The 23,990-nt window shown below is 43.1% G+C and overlaps 2 protein-coding genes across 8 annotated transcripts in view; one reads left to right on the top strand and one right to left on the bottom strand.

Moving 5' to 3' along the window:
- The window catches only part of smpd3 (sphingomyelin phosphodiesterase 3), a 32,741-nt gene extending 21,682 nt beyond the window's left edge, over positions 1 to 11,059 (top strand). For 5 of the 6 annotated variants that reach the window (XM_083763735.1, XM_083763734.1, XM_083763737.1 and 2 more), the window contains 4 exons: positions 347 to 436; positions 2,376 to 2,439; positions 3,117 to 3,285; positions 6,927 to 7,314. In XM_083763735.1, the coding sequence (XP_083619861.1) occupies positions 347 to 436; positions 2,376 to 2,439; positions 3,117 to 3,285; positions 6,927 to 7,028 (425 nt within the window). In that variant the 3' untranslated portion in view covers positions 7,029 to 7,314. Of the gene's footprint in view, positions 1 to 346; positions 437 to 2,375; positions 2,440 to 3,116; positions 3,286 to 6,926; positions 8,224 to 8,340 lie in introns of those variants that run through there. The other variant, XM_083763733.1, reaches the window with a different exon arrangement.
- A 4,104-nt stretch (positions 11,060 to 15,163) lies between these two features.
- Positions 15,164 to 23,990, bottom strand: part of LOC310857802 (septin-7-like) — a 48,887-nt gene continuing 40,060 nt past the window's right edge. For both annotated transcript variants that reach the window (XM_083763695.1, XM_083763696.1), the window contains exons 9-13: positions 18,823 to 18,874; positions 17,814 to 17,939; positions 16,860 to 16,995; positions 16,274 to 16,419; positions 15,164 to 15,987 (exon numbers count right to left, since the gene is read on the bottom strand). In XM_083763695.1, the coding sequence (XP_083619821.1) occupies positions 15,948 to 15,987; positions 16,274 to 16,419; positions 16,860 to 16,995; positions 17,814 to 17,939; positions 18,823 to 18,874 (500 nt within the window). In that variant the 3' untranslated portion in view covers positions 15,164 to 15,947. The remainder of the gene's footprint in view (positions 15,988 to 16,273; positions 16,420 to 16,859; positions 16,996 to 17,813; positions 17,940 to 18,822; positions 18,875 to 23,990) is intronic.

Genomic DNA, 23,990 nt, shown 5'->3' with positions numbered 1-23,990 from the left:
CCAGTGAATGTATTGTACTGATTTGATTATTATGCTGTGGTCTGGACTGGTGTAAGAATTGCAACTCTAGTATTCTATATTTATACCAGCATTTTAATGCAGTAGCCTAACTTTTTTTCCCCTCTCATTAATTATACACAGGCCTTGTCAAATAAATAAATCGGTCCAGAATGCAGGTGGACTTCCCCTGTGAGGTTTTTGCTGCATGCTGGAGTGTTTCCATGTTAACATTGCATATTGTGTGTGTGTGAGTGTGTGTGTGTGTGTGTGTGTGTGTGTGTGTGTGTGTGTGTGTGTGTGTGTGTGTGTGTGTGTGTGCGTGCGTGCGTGCGTGCGTGTCTTTCAGAGGACAAGTTGGAGCAGCAGCACTGTCTCTTCACGCAGTACAAGGATCCATGTCGCTTGGGGCCCGGAGAGGACAAACCATGGGCTCTGGGTGAGCAGAGAAGACATACACATTCACACACGCACGCACGCACGCACGCACGCACGCACGCACGCAAGCATTTATGCAGCTGCACAAAACTAACCAACCAACCAACCAACCACCAAAAAGCAGGTCAAACAAAACTGCTGCCACGCAGTCGCGGAACAGAGGACGCTTTAAGCCGGGTGTCTGTGTTCACCAGAAATACACACAGCACTGTGTATTTGAGGCATTAGTGACGTACAAACAGCGGGGTTTTGGTCTGGATATGAAACATTATTTAGGCCAATGGTATTTTGGGGCTGGTGTGGGCCGGGAGAGTGAAAGGGCTTGTTTCAGGACAGCTAGGGCTTGTTTGTGTGGAAGGTGAGCCAGCGGATCAGGTTTGTTTTGTCTGTGGTTAGAAGCATCAGTGTAAAGTAACTAAGTACCGGTACATGTACTTAAAGGGAAACTTCACCCATTTTGCAAAAAAACACTTTTTTTAATTTTTTATCCCACGATTTTTGCAACCCATTTTTTCACCCAGTGTCATTATCTAATGTAATCCTCGACGCTACACTTCCTCTGCCAACCTGGGGGGGGGGCAGCAGACTGACCTCATACTTCCTTCTATGCATGAGGAGTCCAAGCTGCTTCTTTTCAACTGACAGGGGAGAGTTTCCCAAGCCGGACGTAGCGTGTGGAAGGAACACGTTATTCCGACCAGTTCCTTTCCCCTCCATCAGGCGCCCCGGCTGGCCAGGGGGAGGTAGTTTAGAGACCAGGATTACGGCATGTTTTTTGTGAGGGTACCACTACCTACTCTAGGGGACACGGGGAGAACATGCAAACTCCACACAGAAAGGCCCTTTCGCCAACCCCGCCTCGGTTATGGGCACTGATGACACAGAGGATGGAACACGCCCCCAGTGCCCACAGCGTCCCCAGCGGGAATCGAACCCAGGACCTTCTAGCTGTGAGGCTGTGTTAACTGTCTGTCTGTAAACAAACGGACGGACGGCAAATTGGATGGGAGACAGTATAAGACAAACAGATGGCCAGAAAGGCACGTGGGCAGTCAGACGCACCCACGCATGCACATCCAGACTGCCAGCCGAACAAACTCAAACAAAATAACATTCAGAGGCACTCTGATGGGTCTGTCATTCTGTTGAGTGGTGGAAAAAGTACTCTAAGTAAAAGTCCGGAATTCAAAGTGTAATTGAGTAAAAAGTACAAAAGTATTGTGTTGTCTCGTTATTCAGAATGTCCCATTTCACGAGTAAAAAAATGATAATAAAAAATAAAATAGCAAATCTATAAGCTTACAACACGTCGCATCCCGATGTGTTGTGAGCATGTAGATCGGCTATTTTCAAATACCGGTAGCCTAAATATACAGGGCTGAAGTGGTTAATGCATGTTTTATTTTGCCTTTGAGATTTGGTGGAGTAGAAAATTTTACTTAAGAATACAGTACTTGAGTACATGTACGCTTTAATTACTTTCCCCCACCGCACACAGACAGTGGGAGAGAGCAGAGGGTTTTTTAGAGCTATTAGCAGGCCCGCTCCCTCACATCCTTGTTATCTTTGAGTGCTCTTCACATGGCTGTCACATCGCACTCGTCTTGGAATGCAGCGGAGGCCATAGAGGTGCCCCGTGTGGGTGGGTGGGTGGTTACACGGGAAAATCATTCGTGTTACTTTACCCGTGTGAGCGTATAAACATTATGTATAAACACCCCGACTGGTGCATTCTCAGAGATAAATTAGGACTCAGGATTTTTCTGTGCATAACACACAGAAGGCAGATAAGCTGTCATTACGGAGGCCTGTTATATTTAGACGAATGACAATGAACCCTGTCTGTGCGTTTACGGCAAGGTATATTGCTTTTGAATGGAACATTTGTGTTATTGTATACTTCTGTGTCACATTGAAGTGACTGTGACATCACTCAACAGGTACGCTACTGGATACCAGCGGCCTTTATGATGACGAAGTCAACTCTCCTGAAAGTTTACAAAAGTAAGTTTAATGTGCAGGCAGGCACGCACGCAGCCACGCACGCACGCACGCACGCAGCCACTCACGCAGCCACGCACGCACGCACGCACACGCACACACACACACACACACACACACACACACACACACACACACACACACACACACACACGCACGTACGACTGTGTAGGATCAATCCAATTAAAAAACAAGAAATTATCACATAGTGATATTTGTCAGGTGAAAGAAGTGCTGTCTCTCCATTGTGTTCTCCCCCCCAAATGAGTCTGATTATTATTTTAGTAATGTGTATGTTTGTGTGTCAGTGTCACAACCTCGCGCCTTGCAGCCGTTGTTTGCGTTTGTTTCCGACGTTCTGCACGTGGTTCAATGACTGTTTTGTTGTGGCTTTGCATTGGCTGTGCTGCTCTATTTCAGCCGCGTTTGGTTTGAAGTTATCAAGTACTATCGATACTCTTTCCCTCTTTTCCGGCCACTAGTTTAAAGGTACAAGTACAGAGATATTTCGAATCGGTTCTAAACTAAACTGATATCCTCATCAGCTGTCTGACTATTTGTGGTTTTATTAGTCACGTGTCTCTCTCCCTACTAGTACAGACACAACCAAGACTATACTGTTAATCCCTCTCTCTCGCTCTCTCTGTGTGTGTGTCTCTCTCTCTCTCTCTCTCTCTCAGAGTGATGGAGAACGAGGAGGGCAGGAAGGAGTACCTGGTGTTTCCTCCCAGTAAGGGTCAGTGTCACGGCAGCATCCAGAAGGGGAGGAAGATCCCGCTGAAGGGCAACGGACGGCGCATCGACTACATCCTCTACAGCGACGAGGGCCTGCAGCCCGACTGGAAGCTGGTACTGACCAGTCCACAACACTTTAGACCAGTCAAACACACTTATGAGTCTGTGTACACATTTTAATTTTGATTTGGATCTCTTTTAGCCTTTCGGCTAATCTTCCAAGAGTCCAGAAATAAATTAAAACCTTACAGAATAGCCTACATTATATTACATTACAAAATAGTACATTGCATTTCAAAAATAAATTTCAAATTCATTGATGCTAAACGACTCAACGCATACAACTGCACACACTGACACACTCACGCACACACAGGCACAGCATATGCTTGCCCACAGTCAGATACAGTTCATTCACCTTAATCACCTATCTATGGTGGACTATGCATGGCAGGGTCGTCCTCTTCCCTGAGCCAGCTGAAAACCTGACCGCATACCAACACAGAAACTAAAACTAAAAAACAAAGCTAACAGAAATCACAACATAATAGTGAATCAATAAAAGCAATCCCAGCTATAATGATGAGTTCCATAATTTAACTGCCCTAAAAAATTAAAGATCGGCTTCCCATACTGGTTTTTATTTTTGGTAGAACATAATTATCTTTGTGTCTTGATCTTGTGTTGACCTGATGTTTATGGATGTACATGGATGTGTACAAATGGCTCTGTGTTCAAATGGAGGCAGATGGCCATGGTTCCATTTGTAGTTGTGTACACTCTCAGAGTTAAATTAGCATTGATTTTACAATATAAATTGGGGTTCCAAAGATATAAATACATGCAAATCTGGGGGGGGGTCCTTGAAATTAAAATGGTGGAAAATCACTGCTAGAGCAGTACATATATTCTCCTATTCGGAAGTCCCTGGCATATCTTTTCAAATTGGCATACGTGTCAATTTGGGGGTCCTTCACATGAAAACGTTTGGGAACCACTCTTTAACCCATTCTGACCTGAGATCAGATTCATACGAGGTTTCCACTGGACACCCACTGGTCCGATGAACCCATTCTGACCTGAGATCAGATTCTAGAAATGTCAGTCGCTCTTCGATTTTTCAAAAATAGCAGACCTACAAGCTCGTATCGCGCCACTCGGTGGCGCGATATGAGCTTGTAGATCTGCTATTTTTCAATAGCTAAAGCATAACATGATGCTGACACCAAAATGGGTGCCCGGTCAGAATGGGTTAAAGCCCCCCCCCCTTCTGTTCCCGAAAGAAAACTGAGATATTTTTTTGCTTGCTTACATTTCTCTCGTTTCAATATTATCGCTAAATAATCCATTGCGGTCATATTTTGAACGAGAGGCAGTTGAGAAGTCACAAATGAAGAGCTCCATCTGATCAAAAAGAATCTGAATATTCTTCTCTCCTTTGATATCATTGAAGATGCGCTAGGACGTGTACAACCCGTTGATTGGATTGCTTATGACGTGTGGGCACGTCGGACTGAACCAGTTAACAATAATGTAACTCTTGAGAGCGTAAAATGGAACCAAATGGACCCGTATAGATCTATAGATATATAAGGGCTGGGGTATAAGGGCTGGGATAGCTGCCAAGTAGGGTTGATAAGAACAGTGCCCTGTTCAGCGAGGCGCCGGTGTAACTGGGCCGCGGGGCCCTGCGAACCTGCGAGCGCAAAATCTCTCTTGGAAGAGCCTCCCATCGACTTCTCTTTGTAACCTTCCCCGTGTTTCACTATAGTCCGATCCAGAAGAACACAGTTTTCCGGCCACTGCTACAGAGCTGATCATGAGGTTATATCTTAACTTCTTCTCTGGAATCCTGCCTCAAAGCAGACAAGAGGTAGAAAACTGTCGTTCCCTGATGTCATCGCTAGGGACATCAGGGATGGGTCGATGGGTGGCTCTTCCAAGACAGATTTTGCGCTCTCATTAGGAGGCGGGTGTAAGTGCCATCCAACTGATTCTCTTGTTTCTTTGAAAGTGTCCATGTCTCGGAGCCATAGAGTAGAATCGGCTCAACGGTCGTCCTAAATATTTTTACTTTTAACATCTTACTAAGCTGGGATGACCAGATCTTATGCATGTCATTGCAGGCTGACCAGGCCATACCCTTCCTAGTTTGAAAGTCCTTTCGGGAAGAAGATATATATGAACCCAAATACTTGTAGTCATCGACCCGTTTCAGAGGAGTGTTGTTAAGTGTCATTTGTTGTTAAGTGTCGACATGTGGATGTGGATGAATCGCGTAGCTCAAATAACAAAGAGGAGAAGCCCATGTGGTCAGCAATACCCTGTTTTATTCATGAGTGGTTTGAACAACACAAGGGTAAAGCAGATTAACCATTTTGAAATGACACAGAGGCTTTGCAGTTTGCCACAACTGCACTAGGAACAATTGTACATATGACCTACAACAACATTGTTTAATACACTGGATTTGACGTTACACCAGCTATGGGAGATTTTGAGGACACAGCAGATTGTGTATGAATCTACCAAAATGCAATGTGAGCAAAAATATTTCCCTCTGTGAATGGGAGGGATTAAAGGGATTGGAAAACCAAATCACTTTATTTACATGGACAATCCCCCTCCCCTTCTCTCTCTCTCTCTTTCCTTCAGTTCCTCATCTCTCTTCTCCTTCTGAAAATAGTAGCATTATACTGCCACCTTATGGCAGCATGTTGTTACTGCATAGTGATTCCTCCTGCCTAAATAGACAGGTGATGTTTCTTGAAATATCCAGATCAGATGCAGTGGAAGTATCACGTTGTAAAATTTATCAAATGCATTCATGCAGTTCCATAAGGGAAAAACCTTTACTTGTACTGTTTGTGGTAAAAGCTACGTGTACAGTTTTGTAGCAAAGGCCTGTCAATATCTGATGTGAGAAAGCCATACAGGGGAAACCATAGCTTTGCACACTTATTGAGCAAAGTATTGGTATGAAAATGTACTTAAAATACCAGAAGTAGAATGTACTCACTATGCAGAATGTCCCATTTCACAACTAAAAAAAAAAAAACAGATCTACAAGCTCGTGTCGCATCATGACGCATATTGTGAGCTTGTAGATCGTCTATTTTCAAATGGCCAAAACGCATATTGGGCTGAAGTGGTTAATGTAATCATGTGTTATCATGTAATAATAATCAAAATCTACAAAGTAACTATAGTAACTATAAAGTTTGTGGAGTAAAAGTAAAACAAAAAGTGAAAATTGGAAATACTTTAGTAAAGTAAAAGCACCTCAGAATTGTACTTTAGTAGGCCTACAGTGGTTCCCAAACTTTTTCATGTCAAGGACCCCCAAATTGACACTAATCATCACACGGACCCACATTTGAAAAGATATGCCACGGACCCCCATAAGAGAAGATTTTTACAGGTCTAGCGGTGATTCTCAACCTCAAAGGACCCCCAGTTTGACATGCATTAGTCTACGGACCCCCATTTAATGGCATTTCTATCTCTGAGACCCCAATTTATATTGTAAAATCAATGTAAATTTAACTCTGAGAGTGTACAAATGGAACCAAATGGACCCGTTACTCTCTGAGTTACAGACCCATAAGGGTCCATTTGGTTCCCAACTATCATTTAGCTGGGGACCCCCTGGAACTCCCTCAAGGACCCCTGGGGGTCCCCGGACCCCACTTTGAGAACCACTGCTTTACACCACTGGTCATCAGAATGATTGACAGCCCTCTCTCCTCCCGCAGGACATCGAGGAGTACAGCTTTGTGACCCAACTGGCCGGCCTCACCGATCACCTGTCTGTCGCCGTGCGATTGGCCGTTTCCACAGGGGAGGAGGAGTCTTAGAGGGGGCCCAACATGCACACCTTCGAACTGCCACGGAGGACCAAGTACACAAATAACAACAAAAAACCAGGAAGAGACAAAAGAAGGGGGATGATAATGGAAGAATTCTGCTTGAACGTGAAAGACTATGTAAAAGTGGGGAGGGATGTACTATGGATGGATGGATGGGTGGATGGACCGATGGGCAGACAGACGGACGGATGGATGGATACCGATAGAGATCAATGGCTGCATTTGAAAACAGCAGAGAGACAGCTGGGTCTGATGCAATCGGTCGACCAGGCGATCCCTGTTAGCATGCTATAATGACCTGGACAGAGAGACATTCATGGCCCTGGGAGACAGAGAGAGCGAGACCGCTGGACACACACACAGACACACACACAAACTCCTCTAAATCTCTGAGGAACACACCACAGTGACTCTCATCTCTGCTCTTCTCACCGTGAACACGATTAATGCTCTCAGTTGAACGGAATCCACGGGAGACCTTTGTTCAGCACTCTTTCCAGTGAATTATGTCATGTAGCTAATTTACACACACACACACACACACACACACACACACGCACACACACGCACACACATTTTATCGGATGAGTTTCACTTCTACTGTCTGTACATTCGATCTTTTATGTTCTTATACCTTCAGGGACAGGTGGGATCCTTGCTCTTTTAACACTATGAGTAGGGAGTGAGCGAGAGGCATACAGCCTCCCTAGACTCCGTGTCCTTCTAGCGTTCCTGTCTAAGAAGGCCATTCATTGGTCTGTTCAACTGTCAGTCACGTCGCCGTAGTACTCCCATCTCTTGTTACAGGAACCTAAACTGAAGTGTCTTTTTTTCTAAAAGTCTTTCTAAAAAATATTTAAAAAAAATATATATATATATATATAATAATACAATTTTTATGGTCTACTGCACCATTTTTTCTAGGGAGTTTAAAATGCCTGTTTAATACTTTATGGTACGTTAATAAACAGAGGTATGGGAGAAGAAAAAACAAAAAAAATTATCGACTCGACTGGAGAAAATGATATTTTTTAGATGTAGTATGCTTACTGTCTTTATGACATTGCGTGTTGATTGGTTAAACATGAGGAAATGGCATGGATTTTTACACGACTGCCGACTGGAGGGAGCTGCAGCCAAAGCCATATGCTGACATTGGGGGTGGCAGAGTGATATTTTGTGTGTGATGGAAAAGGGCACCAGTTTACACAGTACAGTGCAGCTGAAGTCGCGTCATGTCCAGGAGGTGTGCTCGTACATCATGGCTGGGGGATGTACTTGTACAGTACATCATGTCCAGGGGGTGTGCTTGTACATCATGGCTGGGGGATGTACTTGTACTTGTACATCATGTCCAGGGGGTGTGCTCGTACATCATGGCTGGGGGATGTACTTGATACACATCCAAGCCGCATCACGCTAAAGAAACAGGAGCTTATGCTCCTGCCTTGTGGGCCACATAGATGAACTGTTGGATCCCAAGGCTACTTACTTACTTACAGCTGAAATAGGGGGATGCTCTCTGCTTGTTTGCGTCTGAATGCCCGGGGACTATAACATGTATGCCCCCCCTGATGAACTAACATCAATGCAACATTTCTGCATGTGAGATGCCAACCCTGACCCCTGCTGTGATTAACTCCACACATCATCCAGCATACAGTATCATGTCGACACGTTGCATAGTAGAATAATCATACAGAAACATACAGCTGGGGCAGTGTGCGAGCGAGCGCACGCACACGCGTGTGTGTTGTGCGTACAAAGGTACGGAAGGAACACATAAACACATACGTGCAGTGCACACCCACAAAAAGTATATATTCACAGCACTGGTTCCAAATTGTGGGTGGCGGACGGATTTTTGTGGGTCCCTTTATTTTTGGGTTTCCTACATTTAAAAATTTATTTATATTATTATTTCAAAACATACCAAAAATAATTAAAAACGAATTATATGTATTTTTTGTAATTTCATGACAAAATAAAATAATAAATTAGAAAACAATATTTTAGTAGTAAAGTAGTGAAACTAGCCGATATACTGTACAAGCTCACAATGCTCCACAGTGCGTTATGAGCTTGTAGATCTGCTATTTTCACTAGTTTGGGTCCCGGGCAAATGTCTGATTTCTTTTTTGGGTCTTGAAAAGGTTTGGTATGAACCACTGCTCATTCAAAAGCAGCCACAGAGACCAAGGTCAAACACTAGCTAGATATAGAGCGTTGCAGTCCCGTCCCCTTTCATGACGACGACAGGCCCGGGAAATAATTCCCCATGCATTTTTCCCATAGACATTTCAAAAAGTATTTACTTAAACACCTTTAAAGCCAATTCGGATCATGACAAATCACACACAACAAACACAAGATTTTGGGCCGAACAAATAATTACAAAGAAGAAAAAACAGCAACAAACAGTGTTGTACCCTGCCCTTTTTTCCACAAAAATGTGTTTGTTACCATGATTCATCACGATCAGAGTTGGCTTTGTTCGAGGCTTACAGATCTTTAAATAAATTATTTTTTAAATGTTTATGGGTAAAATGCATGGGGAATTATTTCCTGGGCCTGTTGTCGTCATGAAAGGGGGCGGGACTGCGACGCTGTATTTGGGCCTACCCTGTTAGAGTTTTGGTTAATCTTGTGTGAAAAGATGAATAAGAGTTGGAAATCTGAATAGGGTGCAAAACTAACACAATCATGCCGATAGCTTATTTCCAAGGATATTGTTATTGTTCGATTGCTGTAGTCTAGACCAGGGGGTTTTCAACTTGTTTTTAAGCCAATGACCCCCATAGCTGAGAGAGATAAAGCAGAGACCCCCACTACATATTGTATAAAATTGTATTGTTGTTTTGTTTTTGAGAATGCCTTCCATGTAACTTGATTTTGAGAGATTTGAGACCAACTTGGAAGTACCGCACAGGTTTTTATTTTAACTGCCTATGAATCTGACAGCGCTATCGTTTAAATTAAATGTTTTTGCTTGTTTCCAGATAATTGCTAATAATTCATGTTATTTGTGTATTTTAGGACATTTGCATAAAATAAATATATATACTGTATTCTTATCACAAAACCCTCCTGTAGTAACTCTGGGGACCCCTCCCCCGGACCCCCTCTCGTTGAAGACTCCTGGTCTAGACAAGAATGTTTACATTGCAGCTGTTGGCATGATTATTCGGAGAGGCGAGGAGAGGAATGCCTCGCTTTGAATTTCCACACACTCCACACTCACACACAGAAACGTCGTTCTCTCAACACATTCTCAACTCGTTCAACACAATGCATTTATGACGCCACGGTAACATGTTAATAACGTGCTATAGAGTGTCTTACATACAGTGTATGTTGAAAGGATGTGTACTTACAAGTGTTGAAAATAAAGGCTTTTTAAGCGTGTGCATCTTACCGCTGTGTGTGTGTGTATGTCTGTCTGTGTACCTATGTGCCTGTGTGTACTGTACGTGTGTGTGCACGCGAGCATGTGTGTGCATGTGATAGTGTGCATGCACATGCACTGTGCTGTTTTACAGTATGCAGCTGTATGCTGAAAACATGTGCTGCCATGTACACATATGTATGGGTATGTGCTGCTATGTAGACATGTATGGCCACTTGTTGGCAGTAAGCTCCACCTGGGAGCTTTTACAATCTTTTCTGTGTGATTTACATAAAAAAAATTGCTATGACTATTTACTATCATTCTGTATTTTTACTTGCAAGGTTCTCCTTGAGTCCTTGGTATTTGTTTGCTTATTCATCATTTTGTCATGCAACAGTGTTGCTTGACAAAGATAAATGTTCAGCTCGTCGGCAAGCAACATTGTCATATGACAAATGACAAATTATGCTTAAGATGCATGGCTGAGTCTCAGAAGAACCCTTTGCTAATGGCCAGAGTGCACTTGAGGTACAGTAAGATCCATTTGTTTCCTGTCAGCTTCTTGGTTTACAGTCTTGTGCATACTGTACACTTTAGGCCTATGTTGAATAAAGGATGAATATGAACAGAACACTGAAAACAAGGAACTATTTGTATGTGATTAATGGACAGAAACACAATGTGCCATAGTAGGATCTCAAGGGGAGATGGCCCAAACGATGAGTTCACGTGAAGAAGTCCCATCTCTGTCCTGCATTTAATCTTAGTGATTAAATCTTAGTGAAGTACTTCAGAACACTAACTAGCCAGCGATAAACAATAGTGTTGGGGCATGGCTGCAGTTGCAGTCCGAGTCTGCAGAGCACTTTGAGGCTATTTACAAGAGCACTTTAGAGACAGCCAAGTCTATGGACTTTAATGTTTGTTTAGTGCATTCATTGATGACGTAACGGTGGGTTCACGCACGCGGGTAGACAAAAACGCAAAAACGTCTTTGCATCGCCATGTTGCTCTCTTCCATTTACAACGAATGGTAGACTGCGTCTTCGGGTCTGATTGATTGATTGACAATTGTATTCGCAGTATGTAGATGTAGTATGTAGGGTACATACTACATGGGACACTAAGAGGAGAGGACACAGGTGGAAACACTGACAAATCACAAGACAAGTTATAAAGGCAGGTAAGCCGTAACTATAGGCAGACAGGAAGCACAAGGAACAATACAGTAAGAAATAAGATACACAAAACCAAGGCAACAACAGAGTAACAGAAAACCAAAACCAAACGGAACAGAAATACGCGACAGATACAGAACATAGACCAGCCCCCCAACGCACCAACCAAAACCCAGCAGAGGAAGAGATCCTCACACGGCGTTGGAGAAGGATAGGCCATACTCTCCATAAACCATCCTCACACCACAAGACAGTTCCTCAAGTGGAACCCCCAAGGGAAAAGAAAGAGAGGTCAGCCACGAAACACCTGGCGCAGAGTCTTGGAGGCATGTTATCAACATGCCTAGAATAGGCATGGAGAATTTGGGTCTCTTCATATTCATATGCTAATAAACATTTATTAGCATACTGTATAAGCCCTCTTATTCGAACAGACCTTGAAGGTTATTTAGTGATCTATTTTAGCATTTAAGTAGGCCATTGTCCAGGGGCATGCACAGATAGACATGAGGTAGTGCTAGAGCACCTTTCCTTTTGCCCTCTGGACAGTAATGTGCCCTTTTGAAAGGTTTTTTTTTGTACAGTGTACCGACTGTACAGTACGTGGCACATGGTAACATCGACCAACTCTGGATTAAAAGCTGCCAATATATTATTTATGCCTCAAAATCTATAACTCACACTATTACAGCAGCCCACACGCTACACAAGGTGCTCCTTTTCACTGGAGCACCTTTCCCTCAATATGCTGCACACCATTGCTAGCGTCTGTTCTTGTATGTTCGAGACATTTGTTATATGCTTGTCATGGCTAATAATAATACGTTTATAAATCACACAAATCTGTAAGTGCTACGCCGCATAAGACGTCAAGAAAATATGTGACACGAGTAATAACAGCACACCAAAGGAATGTAAGCATTACCTTCTCATCTTTAATATTAATAATGTACAGTTATAGATATAGAACAGTCGATAATAAAACAAGAGAAGCAGAATACAGTTTACATAAAAAAAGAAAAAACAAAAAAAAAAGAAGAAAAACATCCTAAACTCAAGTCTAGCTTAATCAGGGACTCTTTTAAGGGGGAGTGGTTCAAGGGCAGTGGAAGTCTGTTATCTTTTACTCGACCGAGACTTTTTAAGACTGTTTGGACCATAGAATAACTCATAACGCCTAATTTATGCAGCGTCATCCGACGGTGTGGTGTCCCAAGTAAAAAACAGCCGATCTACAAGATCACAATCTGTGTTGCATCCGTGAGCTTGTAGATTGGTTAACTTTTGTGTATGGCTTGAATTGGGTCCCATACGTTTGAGATTAGTCCTGAGAAAGTATACCCTTGGCATGTCGTTTGTGATGTGTGTGTGTGTGTGTGTGTGTGTGTGTGTGTCCATCGATGCCTTTGACAAGGGTGTGGGCATTGAATAAAACAAAATAAAAATTTGCTGAGCTGCATGAAGTGTACAAATCTGTCCACCAGAGGGCACTGTCATACAGTCCTACAGGCTTCCATGTTCCATTGCTCACTTTGTGACATTCTGCAATCCAAAACATCATAATATATAGCCACTTTAAAGGCTATCAAATTTAAGTCTACCACAAACAAAACCCAAACAGGAATTATGTGCATATCACGTGAGAAACATATGCATGTATTACTTAGTCCCTTTTATATTTTGCTTAAAACAAAAAATGCAATTTAAAGACTATATGCAAAGTTTGTCAAACTAATACTATACTAAGAAATAATGGATTGACCTATGAACCGTTTCACAAACTATGGGAGTTTAAGGGTCAGTTATTTTGCCGTACACTTACTTATCACCACTGTATCAAAATAAAACATGGCCATTCTCAGATAGGTACACTAAAGACTCGGTTTCACACAAAGTGCTCACTGGCACCTCGACTCCGAGATCAAAATCAGACCAAGACAAAATATATTCCATATATAGCATATGTCAAATCCTTTTTGGAAAATGGAAAGCTAACGTTTTGAATCTATTCTGGGAGTTATTTATTTATCCATGTGGAGACATTAATGCATCACCGAAAGGCATTTTTTTGCTTTGTTTTTTTTAGAATAGTACTTTGTATTCAGATCTGAGACAGAGCTGTGTTGATCGCGGCTGCCAACGTCGCTCTACTGAGAGAGAATTGGGATACAGGGAGAAGGCGGCTAAGGGGTCTTAGATTCGGGGCTTTGGGACAACACCCACCACTTTCATCACAATATGAAACGTAAGCACTGTTATAGACGTCCATGCAGCTTTTGCATAACCATCATCTATTCAAGGAGGAAAGTGATTGCTTTGCTTTCGTGTCCAGGAACAAAACGCGTTGCAATGAAACAGACCATGTTATGGGTACGGTTACACGGTATATCCTCTGTGCCTGCCTTTTTTTTTTTTTTTTTTTTTTTTGTAAAAAAAAAGTCTGCTTATTTTCAAGCAATATCTACGACCTTAAATCGGCTGCACTCACTTGTCATACTGTAGGCGCACGCACACACACACACACACACACACACACTTGAAAAATCTTTGATCTCTTGATGTTTCGTGAAAACGTGCAGGTGATTTATTTTTTTACCTGAGTTGCCTCTGTACTTAGGGTTAGGGTTTTTCACCTAAACACCAAATCTTTCTGCCGAAAATAGCTGCTCTAGAATCCACAATGTGACGCGTTACAGACAGTGAGCTATTTTCAGAGAATGTTGGATCCAGGGTAACGATGCTGGGGGTTCACGTGGTCAAACGGCTCCGGAGTATATAGTACACCCAACCCTCTCTCCTCCTCCCACACTATCTCAGCGTACAGTACCGTATTCATTCAACTTTCTAGCATTGTTTTAACCCATTCTGACCTGAGATCAGATTCATACGAGGTTTCCGCCGGACACACACTGGTCTGATGAACCCATTCTGACCTGAGATCAGATTCTAAAAAATGTCAGTCGTTCTTCGATTTTTCAAAAAATAGCAGACCTACAAGCTCGTATCGCGCCACTCGGTGGCGCGATATGAGCTTGTAGATCTGCTATTTTTCAATAGCTAAAGCATAACATGATGCCGACACCAAAAATGGGTGCCCGGTCAGAATGGGTTAAAGTGTGCTTCCTCGAGCGAGACACTGAGCCTGCTTAGGACGAGCAGGAGTTTTTTATTAAATATAACACTCACTGTAAATAATTCTACTTTGTGTGCAATCCTTCACACGGGGTATTTGAGGTGTTTTATTGCATTTGTGACGGAGACAGCGCTCGTTTCACCTGACAAATATGACTATGTCATCATTTCTTGTTTGGTGTTCTCCGCCACTGTGGTGTTTTTAACCCATTCTGACCTGAGATCAGATTCATACGAGGTTTCCGCCGGACACACACTGGTCCTGATGAACCCATTCTGACCTGAGATCAGATTCTAAAAATGTCAGTCGTTCTTCGATTTTTCAAAAAATAGCAGACCTACAAGCTCGTATCGCGCCACTCGGTGGCGCGATATGAGCTTGTAGATCTGCTATTTTTCAATAGCTAAAGCATAACATGATGCCAACACCAAAATGGGTGCCTGGTCAGAATGGGTTAAAGTGTGCTTCCTCGAGCGAGACACTGAGCCTGCTTAGGACGGAGCAGGAGTTTTTTATTAAATATAACACTCACTGTAAATAATTCTACTTTGTGTGCAATCCTTCACACGGGGTATTTGAGGTGTTTTATTGCATTTGTAACGGAGACAGCGCTCGTTTCACCTGACAAATATGACTATGTCATCATTTCTTGTTTGGTGTTCTCCGCCACTGTGGTGTTTTTAAGAACCGTGGAAGAAAGAGATGCCGACAGGCAGACAGTGAGTAATAGTAAACGGGAAAACATTTAAGAGAACATATGAATACTAGGCATAAAGAAAATGGCTATGCATGGTGCCTGCCATGTTGTGACTCCACTGTTCAGAGGAACCCAGTTTTCCTCCTTGTCAAAGAATTCTGAAGATATTGACTTTTATAAACACGCATGCATTCCAAAATGAAAATCCAATGCTTGTTGTGGCAGACGAATCAAACCCCATGAAGAGTGTTTTGTATGTATACGTGCAATTTGCCCCACATGCTACATGTAAGGGAAACTTGCACGTGGAATATTCTTGTTTAATGTATTGGTATAATGCCTATAATGTTGCACGCCCACGTGTGTGTGTGTGTGTGCACGTTTGTAGGTGTCAAGTGTGCATGTACCCTCGAGTTGCTGGATGTGTTTGGAGGGTCACAGATAACTTCAGAGGGTTGGAAAAAAAAATGAGTTTGTGGTTTCTTAAATCTGATGGGATCGCTTTCGTCTCTTAAAATATTTTTCCTTTCTTTTTGTTCTTTTCCATTGTCCTGCAAGAGGGAAGAGAAAAAAAAATTAAGAAACTATTACAGTACATTATCACATATAAAAAGGCATTAAACAATGTCTGGCCACACAGTACTGTATGTTTGTTTGCATTCAAACATTCTCACAAGCCATAACCATTTTGTTTACCACCAACTCTCCCATCATTTAGCCGCGGACCACCTGGAACCCCCTCAAGGACCACTGGTGGTGGAGGTCCCCACCGCTCCACCGGTTGAAAACCACTGCTTTAAATCAATCAATGCAAAGCGTGTAGTTTGGGTTACTGACTTGGAGGCGTCCAGTTTCTGCTGCTCCAGGATCCTCTGCTGCGTCTCCCAGTTGGCCTTCTCATCCTCGTACACGCGCCTCTTCTCCTCCAGCTCCTTGTACTGGGCCTCCAGGTTCTTCTTCATCTGCTCGTGACGGCGCTCCAGCTGAAGGGTGGAGGAGAGACCAGGTGTCATCAAGTCATATTAAGCCATTTTAGACCCGAGACCAGATTCTACAAATGTCTTCTAAATCCTGACAGTTTTCTGAAAAGCCTATGTTTCAAACCGACAAACCGACGTAGACTGTCTTAGTAAGGTGTTGGGCCACCACAAGACACCAGAAAAGCTTCAATAAGGCTTGGCACAGACAAGTCTCTGGAATTATACTACTGGAGGGATGGAACAATATTCTTTTTAATCTAAATTATTTTTTACCCTTTTATTCTCTCCAAATGAGTTATGCAGATTAATTTGTCCCCACACACATTTCTGTGTTGTCACTGCCAGTGAGGAGCCCCCACCGGGAGGACGTAGGGTCCTACTCCTCCCGCCGCACACGCACACGCACACACACACACACACACACACACAGTTCTCAAGCCCACCTCAGCCTCAGAGTCCTTCAGTTTCTGTTTCTTCTCCTTGACCTTCATCTCAAAGACCTGCTCCATCTCCGTCTCCATCTTCTTCATCTTCATCACGTGATCCTTCCGCTCTTCCTCCATCTGGGCCAGGGGACTCCTGTTGGCCAGGGGGGGGGACATCCATTAAAACTGACCCAGTATGCTGCCAATTAACCCATTTTGACCCGAGATCAGATTCTAAAAATGCAGTTTTCTGAAAGATTTTTTTAACTAATGATACCATTTATAGAGGCTATGCGTATGACATCATCGTACCCGGAAGGAACGTCCTGCTGCCCCCCCTGCATTATGTGCCATTTAGAAACGGGTGGTACGCAGGACTGTCGGGTGCTTTCCGACGAGCGCAGCCAAACTCCAACGTCACCAGTTGATACAGGATTAGAAGCTGGTGACCAGCGCTGGAGTAATTAGGTACTATGTACTAAAGTACTGTACTAAAGTACAATTTTGAGACATTTGTACTTTACTCGAGTATTTCCAGTTTACAATACGTTTACTACTGCTACTACTACTCCACTACATCACAGAGGCAAATATTGTACTTTTTACTCAGCTACAATTATTTGACAACTTTAGTCACTGATTTTGATTATTTCTACAAAACATACATTAACCACTTCAGCCCTATTCATTTCAGCCATTTGAAAAAATAGCAGATCTACAAGCTCACACAAGAGCGCTCACAATGAGAGCTTGTAGAGCTGCTATTTTCAAAAGATTTTATACATTTTTGAAAACTTGAAATGAGACACTCTGCATAATGAGTACTTTCTACTTTTGGCACTTAAAAAAGTATATTTTTATGCCAATACTTTTATTCAAGTACCTTTGGAATTACGGACTTTTACTTAACAGAGTATTTCTAGCTTTTCTACATTCATTGCAGTATTGATACTACTTGAGTATTTGTGGTACCTGCAGAGCTGTCCTTTGCTCTTGGAGTTGTCCACCCCGTTGCAGGTGACCGCTGCCAGCTTCCTGCTGCGGTAGTTCTCATAGTGGACATTGTTGGTCACGTCCTTCAGGTCCTGCATGTGGGTTCTACGGAGGCATGGGAGACCGTGTTGATGTGGACGGCACGTTTTGATTTAGTCAGTCTTTTTAATAAGATGTAATGTAGTCTGACCTGAGATCAGATTCATACGAGGTTTCCACTGGACACACACTGGTCTGATTAACCCATTCTGACCTGAGATCAGATTCTAAAAACGTCAGCCGTTCTTCGATTTTTCAAAAAATAGCAGACCTACAAGCTCGTAGCGCGCCACTCGGTGGCGCGCTATGAGCTTGTAGATCTGCTATTTTTCAATAGCTAAAGCATGACATGATGCCAACACCAAAAGGGGTTCCCGTTCAGAATGGGTTAATGTAGTCTTAGTCACATTGTGATTGGCAAATCTTGATTTAGTTTGAGTCAGTCTTTTGAATAAGATTTAATGTAGTCTTAGTCACATTGTGATTGGCAAATCTTGATTTAGTTTTAGTCAGTCTTTTGAATAAGATTTAATCTAGTCTTAGTCACATTGTAGTCATCTGAAATGTTTTAGTGTCAGTCTAGTTTTAGTTGACTATGACTAAATATCATTAAGATCTTAGTCGACTAAATGTACAGTTGATTTTGTCGACAACTTTGTCGGGCCGTGATGGCGTCGTATTGGCTGATTCGACACTTGCATGCTGAAAACAGCCAATCTATAAACTCCACAACGCAAGCTTGTAGATCTGCTATGTTCAGAGCGCAACACCCAAGCAGTCATAAAATTACTTTTCTTTTAGTTCTACTGGATCTCTTCTCCACTAGTCCCTCCCTAACATTTTAGTCTGGTTTCTATTTGTCGTCATAGTTTTAGCCATCATGGGCTTAGTTTTTATTTAGTTTTCGTCCGTGAAACAAAGATAGTCGACATTTCTACTAGTCATTCACCTGATGAGCATGTTCCGCAGCACGGTGAAGTCACAATGCTCCCCGTTCTCCACTGAACCACAGAGGAGAGAGAGACAGAGACAGAGAGACAGAGAGATATTTGATTAATATCGTACAACACTTTCCTCATCTCACGTGATTTTCTCTCAATATTACAAGCTGAATCAATGACAAACAACTCCACGCAGTGACGCTCTGGGTTACACAGATAGCTAGCCTAGAGGCTACGGGTAGATACTAGATTTGACTGCAGGGTCTAATTCACGACACAGAAGGGATTGAAGCGGAGTTGGGGTTAATTTGGCGGCTACAGAGTGGTACATCTGCTTAATCACATAGAGATATTCGAACGTAGGTTAATGTTTTTTGATGAGCGACCAAGACAAAGTTATGTTTGATTTCAGAGTTATCACATCAAACTATGAAGACGTCACACAAAAAAAAAGCTGTACGTGGAAAGCTACCAATACGTGCTGCACACACCGCAACAACCAGAGGGGAAAGTGCCATGTCGTAATACTAATGCAATACTAGTACAGTAAGTAGGACAGTCAAACACACGCAACTGAAGATTTAAAACCCCATAAAAGCCAGACAGTTAAGAGGCAAGCAGTTCATACAATAGTTTATTTGCATATCAAAGACATGGTTAGAAGTTAAGATGGAATGAGCTCTATGCACACACGCCATTTTGGAAAGAACTTGGGCCCCTTCCCTACTTCCTTCACAGGTGTTACCGATGATACTAATGAAGGCTCTGTTCCATTCTGGTCAGACAGAGTCAGGGTGCTGCTATAGTGCGTGTTGGCTCACATGGAACCATTTGTACACTCAAGAGTTATGGGGTCCATGAAATTAAAACGTCCGCAAACCTCTGCACACTAAATGGAACAGAGCCTTCATTAGTATTATCGCATGCATAGCAAGCCCTGCATGGCTGGCCGATCATACTGCAGCTCGAGCGGAACTGGGTCCTATCTCTACGTCATAGAATTGCTTCCGTTGTACCACGTACTCGACAGCGGCGGTCCTCGTTCATGCTTTCGGCCCGGCACGCTCATGAATGCAATTCTATGACGTAGATAGGGGCAAAATGGGCCGAGACCACTGGTGTTCCAACCCGGAAGAAGGGGTGAAAAGGGAGTATGCGCTGGGTGAGCAACTCCATGCAAGTGGATGGGGGGGGGGGGATTCCGGTGCCGTCTTTATCATATCATCATCATACTATAATTCAGTCAATGTCTGTCTGTCTGAATGTGTGTCTGTCTGTCTGTCAGAAACACCGCCGTATCTCCTCACCGCCTGCACCAATCGCTCCCACTTTTCACACAGGCATTGATTGACCATAATAATATGGAGGTCTTAACGAAGCCCTTTTTCCATTTTAACAAATTATAAATTAATAATGAATTTATTAGTGACTTAAAAATGCGGAAAACGCACTCAGGGCACAGTGCCCCCTGCGGCCACACAAGGGAGGGTGGGGGGGGGAATATCTCAACGGGTAAGGGCTAGTTATTTATAACTATGGTGCATAGCCCATTGTGTGGAAAGGCATGCAGGTAAACTGGGGGGTGACTGCAGTGGGAGGCCTGCTACCGGAGGAGGTCTTATGTGGAGGTCACAGCGATTGTGATCCTCATCAACAAACAACGCTGCTCCGTAACTGGCTGGCCTCCGTCTCGTCCACTGTCAATCAACATCAGGGGGAGCGAATAAGGATGTAGACTAGAGCTCTTCACGGGCCCCCGCCCCCCTGATTCCGAAAATGGAGAGGACCACCCAAGACCCGCGCACGGGTCAGATCCGTGTTTTCTCAGATTCACTCGGAGCCGGGTCGGTATCGGACGCATGTCCCCGCGGAACGCAGGTCTGCCTATCGTTATGTGTAATGCCCCGAGTGGATTCCGAGAAGACCCGTACTTACTGTATGAAAGAGAAACGCGAGAGTCGTTTAACATGTGCAACCACGGCTCATTTGAATTGAAAACACCGGCGTACAATCATTGATTGTACTCGTCGGGTCTCTCAAAATCGAATCTCGGAAATAATCGAATCTAGGAAATAATTGAATCTAGGAAATAAAAATCGGTCCCAGACGAAATGGTCACGGTTCCACTCGGGCTCAGTGCCGTTATTTTAACCCATTCTGACCGGGCACCCATTTTGGTGTCGGCATCATGTTATGCTTTAGCTATTTAAAAATAGCAGATCTACAAGCTCATATCGCGCCACCGAGTGGCGCGATACGAGCTTGTAGGTCTGCTATTTTTTTTTTAAATCGAAGAGCGACTGACATTTCTAGAATCTGATCTCAGGTCAGAATGGGTTCATCAGACCAGTGTGTGTCCGGCGGAAACCTCGTATGAATCTGATCTCAGGTCAGAATGGGTTAAAGAAATCTCGGAACGGGTCGGAATTGGACCACCCCGGGGTTTCGTTTTCCGGGTCGGAACCGGATCAAAGTTCAGGTTCGGGACCTTTTTATTTTTGGACCCACGAAGAGCTCTGATGTAGACACCTTACCATTGATGAAACGTAAGTTCTGCAGCCCCGTGACCTCCCAAGCCAGCCAATGACCTCCCGCTTCTTCTAGCTGAGGGAGCTCTGATGGAGGGGAGGGGATGCGCAGTGGTGGAAAGTAACTAAGTACATTTACTTAAGTATTGCACTTAAGTACAATTTTGAGGTATTTGGACTTTACTTCCAATTTCAAATACTTTTTTTCTTTTACTACACTACATCTCAGATCCAAATATTGTACTTTTACTCCACTACATTTATTTGACAACTTTAGTTAACTAGTTACTTTGTAGATTTTGATTATTGTTACAAAACATACAGTAACCACTTCAGCCCTAACTGTATACATTTCAGCCATTTGAAATTAGAACATCTACAAGCTCAGAGCTTGTAGAGCTGCTATTTTCAAAAGATGTTAAAACATTTGAAAACTTGAAATGGGACATTCTGCATAATGACTACTTTTACTTTTGGTACTTTTAAGTACATTTTGATGCCAATACAATTTTGAATTCCGGACTTATTCTAATGTATTTCTACATTGCAGAATTGATACTTTCATTAAAGTAAAAAGCCTGAGTACTTTTTCCACCACTATTTTTTTTTAGTTACCGTCACGACCAGCGGGGACGAAATCTGGGTCTGGAGCAAGTAGGTCTGGTTCTGACCCAGAATCGGCCCACACCTGTCCTGGATCAACACCATATATCTGCACATGTCCCAACTAGATAGTAGAATTGGTAAGGGAGCGGGGCAGTGGGTTATATGAGGTTTCTATGAGTAGTTGGGGACGCTAGTCTTAATAAAAAGGGCAAAACGTAGGGGTCTAAGGGGTAGAAAAGATCAACGATCAGGAAACACATCAAGGGTTGCAACAAACTCTAATGGGATGGCATAAAACACCTGATGTTTTATCAAATCTCAAAATTGTTACTTTAACCCATTCTGACCTGAGATCAGATTCATACGAGGTTTCCACTGGACACACACTGGTCTGATTAACCCATTCTGACATGAGATCAGATTCTAAAAATGTCAGTCGTTCTTCGATAATAAAAAAAAATAGCAGACCTACAAGCTCGTATCGCGCCACTCGGTGGCGCGATATGAGCTTGTAGATCTGCTATTTTTCAATAGCTAAAGCATAACATGATGCCAACACCAAAATGGGTGCCCGTTCAGAATGGGTTAATAGTGGCTCACGACCATGCCAAATGGCTGTTGATGGGGGAAATAATGATGTCACACCAACTTAGTTCATCAGGTGTTTTGAGCCCAATTATTTTTAAACTACCAATAATGTTTATATTTTTTATGAACTCAGAATCAGAACACAGAGCTGTTCGTTTGAAACATGCACAGCTGTGTGTGTATGAGGGTTTGTTTACAGACATGAATGATATGCTAAACCTCCCATAATATGACGATCCACTAAGAATCCATGAATGCTGTGAGTGAGGAGAGCTCATATGGAAAAGCCCAGTAGTGCTGGTGGCCGTCCTTAAGGACAACCTACGTAAGCGAGATGATGCGTTGGTCAGAGGTTGCTCATGAAGCAATGAGTTAGAAGAGCAGATCCCCTTCCTCGGTCCAGTGGATAGTGCTAAGGCTTCCTGCCTTAGAGTATATATATTTATAGAGAAGGCACCCAGAGGAAATCTTGAGGCGAAATGGACATAGTGGCCGAATGAAGGTATTGCAGCCTGGCCCCAAACACATGAACGCGCTGTCCGTTGACTATCATTGTACACGTTCATGACGGACGACGCTCGTGCGCGTTCAACGGCAGCACGTTCATGTGTTTGGGGCCACTCACCATCCCAGAATGCACTCTGTTCCTACCAGGAAGGAGGAGTGAATCCGCCTCATGCGCTTTTGAGCAACTCAATGCAAGTGGATGGGAGGAGAACTCGGGTGTCTTCTCTATAGATATATATACTCTATGCTTCCTGCAGAACCTTGGTTCTTACCCTGCAGTGACCCTGCAGTGACTCAATAGGACTCAGTCCCAGAAGACTGATTCAGTTGAATCCTGCGTGGTAAAAGCTGGGGTCTAGGGCTGTCGTCATCACAAATTTAGGCTGACGAATAATTGCGATTAACAATTACCGTTTTTTTTTTTTTTCAAATAACTTAAATATACAAAGAAATCACTGACACATGTATGGACATTTTTCAATGTGGAAACGATTGTGACGATAATTGCGATAATTGTTGAGACAGCCGAGACAGAACTGAAAGGCACCACACTACAGAGGAACCAGGAGGAGAACCACCACACAGTTAGAGTGATACGTTTCTATGCAGCACCAACCAGCCTCTAATTCTCCCCATGACTAGTTACGGCAATCAGACCTGGGACAAAATAAATACATATATATACAAGGAAAAGGGTTCAAATTACGGAAATTATTCTCGTTTTTGAATCTCCCTGGAACCCCAGGCTATGCAGTAATAATTTTAATGCTTTTAGGATGGTCATATATTTGTATATATTTGTGTTGAGGCCACATAAAGCATTGCTAAATCTTCTTTTAACCCAGGTCTGATCAGAGCATTGGTTTGACCATCAGCCTAATAGATGAGACGCAGCAGACAAGAGGAGCAGAGCAGAGAGGGATGGGGGGGACGGAGAGATGATTGAG

Source organism: Protomyctophum parallelum (assembly GCF_964188405.1).
Source record: "Protomyctophum parallelum genome assembly, chromosome: 4".
NCBI lineage: Eukaryota > Metazoa > Chordata > Actinopteri > Myctophiformes > Myctophidae > Protomyctophum > Protomyctophum parallelum.
The sequence above is the reverse complement of the archived record's forward strand: the minus strand, read 5'-3'. Positions and strand labels throughout refer to the sequence as shown.